The sequence below is a fragment of the Epinephelus lanceolatus genome, chromosome 6 (genome assembly GCF_041903045.1).
Source record: "Epinephelus lanceolatus isolate andai-2023 chromosome 6, ASM4190304v1, whole genome shotgun sequence".
NCBI classification, from domain to species: Eukaryota; Metazoa; Chordata; class Actinopteri; order Perciformes; family Serranidae; genus Epinephelus; species Epinephelus lanceolatus.
The window spans coordinates 33,552,804-33,565,543 of NC_135739.1; the positions used below are offsets into that span (position 1 = coordinate 33,552,804).

The 12,740-nt window shown below is 43.0% G+C and overlaps 1 protein-coding gene across 1 annotated transcript; it reads left to right on the forward strand.

The window, feature by feature from the left end:
* The first annotated feature begins 11,090 nt into the window (after positions 1 to 11,090).
* On the forward strand, positions 11,091 to 12,346 carry LOC144463750 (trace amine-associated receptor 8a-like). Its single transcript, XM_078169148.1, has 2 exons — positions 11,091 to 11,263; positions 11,542 to 12,346. The coding sequence occupies exons 1-2, from the start codon at positions 11,091 to 11,093 to the stop codon at positions 12,344 to 12,346; spliced, it is 978 nt and encodes a 325-aa protein (XP_078025274.1).
* Positions 12,347 to 12,740: the final 394 nt, after the last annotated feature.

Genomic DNA, 12,740 nt, shown 5'->3' on the forward strand with positions numbered 1-12,740 from the left:
TTGTTTTTGTTTTGAAATGCTGACATCATAAAATCCAAACCGCACATCTTTGTACAGTAGTGAAAAAAGAACATAAATGTTGCTACGAATATACTCGACAAAATCTTTCCAAAAAGTGACAGTATAGGGCAGGGGTGGCCAACCAATCAGAGACCAAGAGCCACAAAAATCACCGTGGTAGTACAAAGAGCCACATCATACACATGAGCTTACAAATGCACTCCCTCTCTCACACAAACACGAAATGACATAAAATCAAAATCCATGCATTTCCAATTTTCAAAGCCAGATTTATTTATCTCACACACAAATGAATAACCATGAATAGAGATACACAGAAACACAGTCTCTCCCTCTCATACTGTCTTTCTCCATCCCCCCTCCACACCCACAGTCTCTCCCTCTCCCACTCTCTCCACACACACATCCACACAGTCTCTCCCACTCTCTCTCTCCAGATTAGTGTTGTCACGGTACCAAAACTGGGACCCACGGTACGATACCAGTGAAAGTATCACGGTTCTGAGTAGTATCAGGATACCACAGTGAAAATGAGGCAGATGTGCCTTTTGTCATTTATAAAAAGATAAATCACTTTTCTATAATACATCAATGATATTTCAATGGAATAAATTACTTATTGACTTATTCATACTTCAAAAACAGCATCAATAAGTGATTATCATAGGAGGGATCAAAATAAAATAAATAAATAAAATAAAAATCAACCAGCCACCCTCCTCCTCTGATAAGTAAAGAACAGTCCCTAAAGTGCGGTGAGGTTTGTGGACCGTTACCTGGCACAAAAGAGAGAAATGTGAACGGCTCGTTTCTCCTCTGATACGTCACATACCTATGTGCTGCCAGGGCTCGGTAGTCATGACGTCAATTTATTCACCTGGGTCCGGGCTTCTCGCCGCAGAGCACTATGGCAGTTACTGGCCAGCGCATGGACACTCACCCTCCTTTGATTGGACTTTGAACTTATCCCACAGTAGTGGCACCATGTCATGTACTGTGGTGTTTAAGTAGCAGCCTACTGCGGTCTACCATTGGTACCAGTATACTGTGCAATACTACTCCACACACATCCACACACAGTCTCTCCCTCTTTCATACTCTCTCCACACACACACAAAGACAGGCATTTCTTCCCTGACATTTTTTGTCGTGCGATATCGCCACGGCACTGCAGTCCTGCATTCCTCCTGAACTCCACACCCTGGCCCAATCCCAAACCGGCCCCTATCCCCTCGCCCTATTCACTCCCCCTCCGTTTGCGCGGTCACGCTGAGCTTCGCCATATTAAGGGCCGTCCCAAACCAATTATTGCTGAGTGCGAGTGGACTGCTCAGCCCTTAGATAGCGAGTGTGCATCAGTGCAGACTTCTGATGAGCCCAGCAGGAAGCGCAACATCACAATGGAGGAAACAACATTCCGTCTTTCTACTTTGTAAAATATTTTAGGTCAAACACACATATTTGTTTTCCTCACACTGACTTTACAGTCTCAAACAAACTCACAGAATGTTTGGTGTCAAAAGATGAAAACCTCCACGTCCATATGCTTAAATGAACTATTTAAAACTGTCTAAAAAATTCCTCATCCAATTCTCATGATTTTTTTAAAAAAATATATAATTCTGTGTTCACAGGGACAGAAGAAAAAACAAAGCAGTTAATGATCTACGGATTAAAAATGAGAGTCTATTCACTAAAAAGAGGAATGGGATGGAGGTAAAATTGCCCAGATGAATTAATCTGTAAATGTGTAAACTGTGTCTAGAAAATATGAACAAGTTAATTACTTTGGTTACACTGCACTGTATCTCTTATCTGACTCATCTAAGTTTATTTTTAATGTATCTCATTTTAATTAATATTTAAATGTTGTTGTTTTTTATAGCCTGTTGCTCTATTTTGCTTTCACAAAGCGTCTGTCGGTATCCATGGTTACATCTGCTTCCTTCTTCCGGTAGAGTGGCGAGGGCGTCCCATCTGTTTGGCTTCTCTTTCATACACTTCCCCTTAATCTAGAGTGCCCTCCACAGCTGCGAGTGTAACTTCATTTGGAGTGACACTCGGCAGTGAAGTGGTAGTGGGTAGGGAGTGGTTTGGGAATGGACCCCTCTCACCTGCCTGTGCGCACTCCTCTCTCTCTCACTCGCTCCACTTAAGCCTGTTACATTTCTTAAAGGGCCATACGCACTCATAACAATAAATGGATTTTTTTATGACGGAAGAGCCGCATGCCGATGGTTTTAATTAATGGATCGAAGAGCCGCACACTGATAAGCAAAGAGTCGCATGCGGCTGGTGAGCCGCGGGTTGGCCACCCCTGGTATAGGGGCAGCTCCAAAACAAATGTACAGTTACCAAACAACAATCTTCAACAATGTCGTCTGCAGCTGTGCTGATTTCATATTGAAACAGAATGCTTGATAATTAGGGGAACAGTTGCCGCTGTGACTGAGAATTGTGTTATGAATATGAACAGTTCACAAGTTACAAATTACTCACTCCCATAGTTTTTTTGGAGCCTGCTTGCTTTTTGTAAACTTGTCTTCATTGGTGGCCCTGAAATGAATCAGGGCTTGTGTTTTGTCCGGTGGCCCTGAAATGAAACAGAGATAACAACATTACTTTCTTTTATTTTTTTTTTGGACTACCTGTCAGATATTCGTTAAGTTATTAGTTTAGTTTCATGCAGTATTGCAAGTATTATAACAATGAATACTGTAGTCAACATCCAGCAGAACTGGTGAGGCTGTTTACACAGTCACACAAGTGTTATCTGGTGACTTTCATCCATGTTAACGTTTCACTCTTTGAAATAACCTGTACCACAACAACCGACGTAACTTATTCAGCAGAAAGTCACCAGATAATACAATCACTAACGTTAACCTGCAGCTGTAACGTTACCAGCTGCAGACTCTACGGCTACAGGAGATGACACCATCCGGTTATCTTACAAAAATGTTGATGCAAACATTTCACGTATATTAAAACAACTTAACAACTACATTATCACTGAGAAAAATGACTTTTTGTAACTGAATGACAGCATACTCGGTTATCAGAGAACCGGGGTTACGTGCGGCGGGGCAGGCAAGCCATCGCCCGTGACCAAAAATATGTGTGTTACGCTGCAAAGAGGTCTATAGTCCATAAAATGATGTTAAACTAAGATAATGCAATGGTTATCATAATTTTAAAACAACTATTAACAAGGAAAATACTCACATTGATAACTCTGCTTCCTTATGCTTGTCGCCACCATCTTGCATCGACTGAATCGTCTGTACTTGGCTGGGTTCAGCTGAGCTCGGCGGATGATACGCAAAGGATTCTGGGATAGCACTTATTGCCAAGGGTGGTCCTGGAAAATCTTAAAAGTGAGGGCCATACAGCCCTTATTCTTGACCCTCAACTCAACACTCTGAGAATTGGGACAGCACTAGCACTTTGCGGGAGCACGGATTTTTGAGACTGAGGGTTAAGATAGGAATTGGGATACTGGTAGTATTGAGCTACAAAAAGCAAGACAGTTGCAAGCTTTCAAAGGTAGAGTTATGTAAAGCTTTTAATGGGTCAGTTAGGTCCTAGAGATGTGGTGACAACAGCTGTGCAAAGGGGGCCCGATTTAATTTTTTTTCATGGGGCCCAAAATTCCAAGATAAGTGCATTAAAATATAATCCCTAGGCAAAAGCACCCAGCACTGCAAGAAAACAAAGAGAAAAAGACAATTACCCAAAAACCCCTTGATGTATCTGATGCTAATTGAAGAAGGGTGTCGGGAGTATTACCTTGACGGTCATGAAAAAGAGTTAAATCAGCTCTCACTAATGGCTGGACCAGACATTCACCTCATCCAAACCAGGGAATGTGCTGGCCATCAAGGGAAAATCTGGCCTACGACATTAAAACATCAATACATTTTAGAGGCCACATGCAGGAAACCAAACCATAGCAATCAAACAAACAAAAGAACACAGCTTGAATGTACCCTCCAACAACTCACCACAGCAATAAGGAGCAGTGACTTTGCAGCCTGAGGATTTGCTGGGTGTATAGGGTAGCATGAATGAGCTACACCTGGAGCCCATTCAACCCTAATCAGGCCTTCTTAAGGTGGACTGACCTTTTACGGTGACCCAGCCAACCATACTACATTATTTTTAAGTGTTTATCCACTAATAACATAAGCCCCCTTTACATTGCCAGTTCAAGGTGGGAATATCGTGCCATTTTGCTGCCTTACTGTTCTGTATATAATGTATGATTGTGAAATGGAGGTACAGAGCTGTGTTGCCTTTGAGCTGGCAGTGGAGGTAATGACAGTGCAGAAATGGTGTCTAAACAGGGTGGGATCATGGCCGGAACAGGTGTCACATTTTGATTATGCGAGTGACCCACCGTGAAAGATTTAAAAAGTGGCTGCTAGCAGCTAGCGGCTAACTCAGTACAGAAGAAGAGCAGCCGTAAATGTCTGTGAATTGGGTAAACAATGAGATCTTGGAACTCCATACCCTCCGAGCAGAGGACAAGATCATCCACCATATAACATCGTTTACTGACATAAAACACTGCTGACATGTATGTTTTATGTCACACTAGAGGCCGACACTGTTGTGATTGACATGTCACAGCTGTGTTTGGACCTCTGCCACATGTTTTACAGAGGCCTTCACAAAACCAGTGAGTCTGAGAACAAAGGAAGCGCACCAGGCCTTCCAAAATTCAAACCCTTAATTGCTACCATTGGGCAATAGCGGCCAGATCCAGGTGGAGTCAGGCTTTTTGATGTTCTGATCTTTAATTTCTGTTTTGTTGTTGTATATATTGTTGTTCATTTGGTTGATAACCTGCTGTTAGTTAACAACTCCTTATGAGAGGTCGCCAGTCTTCACACACACGTGTCAGCGCACCTACTTTGTTAGAGCATACAGTGTGTTTGATCCCACTGGATGCCATCTTGTGTATACTTTAAAGGAGCACATGGGGCCAGCAGTTCTATGACCACTGTCTTGCTCTAATCTCCCGCCTCACTCTTATCAGTACCTGGTGACATGTTTGCGTCCGCCATTTTAGGTCTGTGGTAACGTGATCCCCCAGGAGGCCACGTCCACCATTTTCTCTCAAACTTTCCGCCTCACTCTTATCTGTACCTGGTGTGACATGTTCCTGTCTGCCATTTTAGGTGTGTGGTAACGTGACCCATAGATATCATGTACAGTAGATACATTGTTGACGGCTTCGGCCCATTTCAGCGATGTGTCAACGTTGCCGCAATCTTGGGGAGGTCACGGCCGGCTGGCTAGTACTGTTGTGTATGGAGATAAGTCTTCAGCAAACTTGGCGTGCTCACTCAAAAGTCTCAAAGTGTAATTGTAATTGTATTTGTATACATATATATATATATAAGAAACTTTGTAAATATATTTTGGTCTGTCTTTTGATATTGTATTGTATTTTGTGCTTCAAGATTTTCTATTATTCTATTTTTTTGTATTATATTTAAACTTCGATGTATCACTGAGGTTGCATTTATGAATGATCCATATTGTATTGTTTTAAATGTTAATCTGAACCAGCTGGTTTCTGTTAAAAAGGAGTAGAGCATGCGAGCAGAGCGGAGCAGGTGAAAATTTCCGCTCCTCGCTCGCAGACCTGTCACTTTGCGCCGCTCGACCGCTCCACTTGGTTCTGCGCATTCTTCGCTCCACTCCGCTCCGTTCCATCATAAATTTTATCCCGCTCCACTCGCTCATCACTCCGCTCAAAAAAACTGCGTCGTACTACCCTAACCTGTAATCTTCTATTCACAAATAAAACATGAGCTTGGTAGATTCTCTGGGGAAGCCCTCTCCCTGCAGTTAGGGACCGTTCTACACGGTACCGCTGTCGGCAGGGTGGAGTAATGATAATAAAGTGTAGAGGACCAGGTTAAGCGGCTGACTTCCAGGGAAGCCCTCTCGCCTCTCCCCGCAGTTAGGGACCGTTCTCCAAGGTACCGCTGCTTCTCTTCTCAGTTTCTTTTCTGAAGTACACAGTAAACTCCATAGTTTTGAAAGAAAATAGTGTGGGTGTGCGCAGGTGCAAAGATGCATTCTGGGTGGGGCATGAGCGACCGGAGCGTAATTGGAGCGAGAGATAAGGCTCCGCTCCACCTTTTTAAAAAAATAGCCGCTCCTTGCTCAACACAAAATCCTTCCGCTCCCCGCTCCGCTCCGCTCCACTCACATGCTCTGAAAAGGACACACACCCACAAACCATTTAATGCTGAGGACGGCGATGAGCTGAAACGTGTCCGTTCAACTGCTGCTGTGCAATCCACTATATTAAAAAGTATTATACTTATTAGTGAGTGCTGTCGGGTTTTTCTGCTTTGCTGTAATTTTTTGGACCGGCACCCAATTACACTTTGAGACTTTCGAGTGAGGGTTAGGAGTGAGGGTTAGGAAGTTTAGCACCTACCACACCTTTGGATGAAGTATCTGGGGACTGTGCTCAACACATTCAGGCTACTCTGTCAAAACACAGAGGACAGCCCTGCAGCAAGCAGTTTGCAAACTGCAGCTTGGTGCTACGGTGATGGTGCTAACCATAATGTGGGTGCTTGGATTCATGGCAGCAGCCCATCTGGTGGTACAGTCGGGGGCGATTGCGCATGCGGCACCTGCAGAGGGGGTTTGCTTGACCTTCAATTAGATGCTAAGAAGCACAAGCAACACTTGGTTTCCATTCCCTCCTCAGTATGGGACAACCTGAGATACTGGGGTCTCTGCAACTATTGCAGGGAACACAGCTGGGACGAGTGACCTCCTACGTCGCAGTGTTCACAGATGCATCCCTGACAGGGTGGGGAGGGACCTGCCTGGGGAGAGCGTAAGGTGGTGTGTGGCCTCTGATGGAGGTCTGACACTTCAACCTTCCCAAGCTACAGGCAGTGTATCAGGTTTTTCAACACTTCAGGGAAAGCACATGTTGGTGAACACCGACAACTACACCGCAGTTGCCTACATCAACAGGCAGGGAGGAGTTCAGTCTGCTGCCCTGTTTAGGATAGTGGAGAGTCTGTGGCTGTGGGCCTCAGAGCACTTGTTGTTTCTGAAGGCTCTTCACGTTCCCGCACTGTAAAACAGGGGTGCCAACCTCATGTTGAGGACTTGTCCCCTACCAGATGAGTGGAGGCTTCACCCTGAGGTGGTGAGACAGATCTGGACTTGGTTCGGGAAAGCAAAAGTGTATCTGTTCACCAGTCAACACCACACCTACTGCCCGCCATGGTTCTCCCTGGCACTACATGGCAACCCCCCTGGAGGTGGACACGTTTGTATGTGTGCCATGGCCATGAAAACTGCTCTACATCTTTCTGCCCCTCCCTCTCACTTCTCCCCTGTTGGAGAGAGTGAGTCAAGAGCAGTTGTTGAGTAACCTCTCCAGGCTTGACTCCTTAGAGGAACAGGCTGAGGAGGGCTGGATTGTCTGTGTAGAGCAGACCATCCAGGCAGTGAGAGTGGGGTTCCCCTCTGCCCGTTACAAGGCAAAGTGGTTGAGTTTCCAATGCTGGTGCAAGAAAAGGAGGCTAGATCCCCTGTTGTGTGCAGTTGGCTCTTTGCTTTTTGCATTGTTTGATGGATAGAGGGATGTCATATGCCACTATTAATGCGTACACGGCAGCCATCATTTCCACCCTTGAGGGTTTTGGTGACAGACCAGTCTTTGTCCTTTCTCTCATAAAGCGGCTCTTGCAGGGGATCAGGAAGCAATGCCAGTTGATGCGTGCTTCCTCCCTGCAAAGGGACCTGCCATTGGTGCTCGAGGGCCTTGGTGAAGGAACCCTTCAGGCCACTGGAGCGCTCTTCTATGAAGGTATTGTCATTCAAGACAGCTCTGCCGTTTGCACTGACCTCAGCTAAGGCAGTGTGTACCCTAACAGTGCACCCCAGTTGCTTGCTTCTTTATGGTGACCACAGTGGGGTTTCTCTTGGACCAAATCCCTCCTTTGTTCCTAAGAACATAAGGAGTTCGTGCACCTATCAGACACACTGAACAGCTGTTTGTGTACTTTGGTGATGGTGTGACCAGTAAAGCCCTTTCCAAGAAGCACCTTGTGAGACAGCTTTGTGAGTGCATCTTCCAAGCCTACAGACAGGCAGTCAGCGACCCTCCCTGTGTGGTCTGCGAACACTCCACATGTGGTGTGGCAGTGTTGACAGCCTTGTTCAGTGGGGTGAGTCTTGAGGACATAGGTACGGCATTGTCATAGTCTATACTAGGGATCTAATGATTACCGATGTTACGGTAAATCTCGGTTAATTTTTACACGGTAAGAACGACCGTTTATGTTTAAATTAATTGCATTATTGTGGTGGATTATCAGGACATGTAATAACAGCCTCATTCAAGTCTCGCGATGCAGGTGCTGCGTGAATGCATAGCATGTGTAAACACAAAGAATGAAAACATGGCGGAAGGTGGTGATAGCGGCATTCAGGACAATTTCCCCCCCAACTAAACACACAAAGTCTGAGTTCTGGGCGTAATTTGGGTTTCTGAAGAATGCCGAGGGACAGCTGGTGCAGGACAACTATCCTGTGTGCAGAACATGCAGAAAGAAAGTTGCTGCGAAGTGTAGCAACACTACAAATCTGCTGGCTCATCTCCATGACCATCATCCACAGCTTTACAGCCAATGCAAGTTATGCCATGCAAACGTTAGTTATTGTATGAGGGACTTCGGTTTTACTGAGATTGTCATAATGTGTAACTCTCGACGTATACGGGACATTTGAGCCGTATCTGTCCTCCTAAACGGTGACTAGGTTTTCCGTTATCGTTTAGGAGCTAATACTAGCTGAATAGCTAATAGCTGTATTAGCAGCTATGTTGCTAAGTGTTTCAAAATGAAACGGAGCTGAAAACACTGAGCGGAGCCGACAGAATATAAACCGACGTAACGTAACGCTAACTGAGATCAACTATGATCACTATGATTATGGTTATTGTATGGCGAGCTAGAATCGATAAAATCCGCCAGTTATGCTTTCTCGACATAAGCTCAAGGAAAAAACATAAAACGCTGCCGTGTTAACCTTTGACCGAGAGCATGCACTCCGTTTCTCATACAGGTAATCCTCTGACTCACATGCACACTTCTAATGTGTGAATTATTCTGTGTAATGATGACCATTGCCCTTAGGGTATTTTTGGTTTCTCCTGCACATTTGTGATATCTATTCTATATATTGTATGTCTTTTGTTCTACTCTTGCATTGTTTTGTTTTATATATATTTTTCCTCTCGTGCTAATAAATAAATAATTAATATAAATTGTTTACATATTTTGCTGACTGTTAAAATGCACCAGACAAATAATCTTTGCTCCTGTAATGTGTTTACATATTTTGTTAATTTAAAATAAATTTTTCTGTTGCTGTGCCAATCCCTTGCCCCTTTAATGTGAAAGTATCATTTTAATATAAGATTTTGGCTGTTAACATTTTGATATGATAAGGAAGTTACAAGATTTAGTGAAGTTATTTCAATGTATCTATTTTTTGGACATTTTACAGCGCTTAAAAAATATCGCAATGTTATCGTTTACCGTGATAATTTGGTCACTATAATCGAGATATCAAATTTTCCATATCGTTACATCCCTAGTCTATGCCCTGTCTGTTCATATGGTTCTATCTCTTGGACATGTTGGGCTCTTTTTCAGGGTCTGTGCTTGTTGGAACAACACAGGACTGGTGAAAAGGGTTGGGTGTATGTCAGCTGTGTTCCCTTCTGTACGTGATACACTAACATGTGTCCATGCTCCTTGATGACCCACAAAATGTAGTGTGCTTGATGTCTTTTGATCGTCTTTTGACCCCTGCAAGGTTAGGCCAAAGCTTCACCCAGTCTGGTTGCTTACCACCTAGGTTGGCTGGGGCCCCCTATTTTTTCGTTGCAGTGGCATGGATTATAAAGAAGTAGGTGGGCTACGCCAAAGGTCTTATGAGTATATGTCAACCACTTAAACACTGCAGTTGCTTACACGTCATAATAATATAGTAAACCATGCCAGGGCCTGTGGGCAGGCTGTCGTTAACCTGGGTTAATTGATTATTTTTGCCACTAGTTTTGTCAAGGTTACTGGAAATGTGTTTTAACATTTTGGAATCACTGTATTTGCCAACTAATGTGATATTCAATAAATCAGAGTAATTTGTTAAGGAAAATCCTTTGGTTGAGGACAAAGACATTTGAGGTCATCATCAATTATCTCCATATCAAATGGATATGGCAAACACATTAACAAACAGTGGCCTATTTGTAGTAGCATCAGCACTGATCAACCTAATGATTGTAAGTCCAATATTTACTCTCCTTTATAATGATTTGTAATGGTTTGATGCCCACCAGTGACTGAGGAAAATATCTGTCTCCTTAGCTCTTTAATGCTCCACTATGTTCACCAGCTAGTGGCTGACTTTGTTGATCAAGTGTGTGATGCTCGGCAGGTAGCATACAGTGGGTTTATCTGAGCATTTTTCACTCAAAACAGCTGCCTGCTGCCATTGAAAACAACATGGACTAGAAGTGTCAGTGAACTAAAACAATTAAGTTTTGGGCTGTAACATCAAAACACAGAGAGCGATTCTTCCTTTCACTTAACATGTTATCTGATCCATTGTTTACTTAAAAAATACCTTATCGATTAGAGCACTTTTAATTTAAGTTTATCCAGCTATATATTTATCAAGGATAGTTTGGGATTTATTTGTCAAATGCACAGCAGACATTGCCCAGTGGATAGTGGTAATTTAAAAGAGGGAAGGAGATGTAGAGAGGACAAAAAGGAGTGGGGGAGTGAATGATGTAATGGAGGAGTTGAGATCAAGTGTCATGGGAAAAGTTAGCTGATGGGAGTAGGTGTATAGAGAGAAACAAGAGGAAGAGACAGAGGGAGGGCAACAAGATAGATGATGGAAATGGTGAGATGAAGAGATAAATATCTCATCTCAAGAAAAGGTCATCTGAGAGCTTCTTGACCTCAGCAGCTCTCTGTTCAGCTCCACAATCACTTCCTCTGATGATGGTGGAGACACTGGAAGCAGCTGACCTCTGTATCTCTCCCCTCAACACCTCCTGCAGGTCAATGCCTGTTACTCCCCAGGCCATATTCATCAGAACACTGCTGTACTGCATCACTCTTCTCACTGTGAAGCTCAATTTGTTGGTCATCATCTCCATCTCCCACTTCAGGCACAGACATTTTTCTCAAATTATAACAATTGTTACTGTGTATGAGTGAATTCATGGATAGATTCTGTGGTTTTTTTTAGATGGTCTTTTATGCTAAAAAGACGTCAGTACTCTTCCTTGTGAATTCAATTTTAACTTTCATATGCTTTTCAGTTAAAATGTGTCTCTATGGTAGTAAATAGCTTAAATAATGTGAAGCTGATTGATATATAATTATAAATAATTATATATAGAATTTATTTGGTAAGTAAGCTATAAATCACAATCTCCTTCTCCAGGCAGCTCCACACTCCCACCAATCTCATCCTCCTCTCTCTGGCTGTGTCTGACTTGTTTGTGGGCCTCGCAGTGATGCCACCCACAATCATCAGCCTGCAATCCTGTGGGTTTCTGGGTAAAATCACATGTGCTCTTTCACAGTTGTTGAGCTTCATCCTTACCTCTGCTTCTGTTGGGAACATGGTGCTCATATCAGTGGACCGTTATGTGGCTATTTGTGACCCTCTGCGCTATTCTTCCATGATAACACTAAGCAGAGTTCAAATCTGTGTGTGTCTGTGTTGGTTATGTGCTGTTATCTACAACCTTATAATTCTTAAAGATCACTTTTCACAAATAGAGTTGTCTAACTCCTGTGCTCAAGAATGTGTAGTTGTCATAAATTACATTTCAGGGCCAGTAGACTTGCTTCTGACCTTTGTTGGCCCTGTTACTGTGATCATAGTTCTCTATATGAGAGTGTTTGTGGTGGCTGTGTCACAAGCACGTATCATGCGGTCTCAAATTTCAACTACTAAATCAAATTCTGTGATTGTTACGAAATCTGAGATGAGGGCTGCTAGAACTCTAGGTATTACTCTTCTTGTGTTTATACTTTGTCTCTGTCCATATTACATTCCTTCTATAGCAGGTCAGGACACCACAAATGATAATTCATCAGCTCAACTCTGGCTTTTTTTTTGTAACTCCACTTTTAATCCTCTGATCTATGCCCTTTTCTATCCCTGGTTTAGAAAAGCAGTTAAAATCATTGTCAGCCTCCAGATACTGCAGGAAGGTTCCCGTGAGGCCAAGATGATATAGAGAGAAACAATATACTGTATATAAACTGACTTATTTTTGAGAGTGAAATCAGTCTAACCATTGAAGCGTGACAGTAAAAGCATGATGTCATCACATATAAATGTATTTATTTTGGTAGGACAGCAAAAAGAAACATATACTGGGTGTAAACCACAATAATTTCCTAAAGGTTTCCTGTCACAAGGCTCCAGAGTATTTTTTCCCACTTAAAGTTACAATGTGTAATTTACGTGGTTGTTTATTAGCAAATATCAACTATTGCTTTCATAAATATATATTTACTAAAGTGTAATGCAATTCACATACAATTGGAAGCTTTCTCATAGGCTTAGATTGATTTCTCTATATATAGACAGGCAGGGCGCGGTCTGCTGGAGGCTGCCCTCTTGTGTTG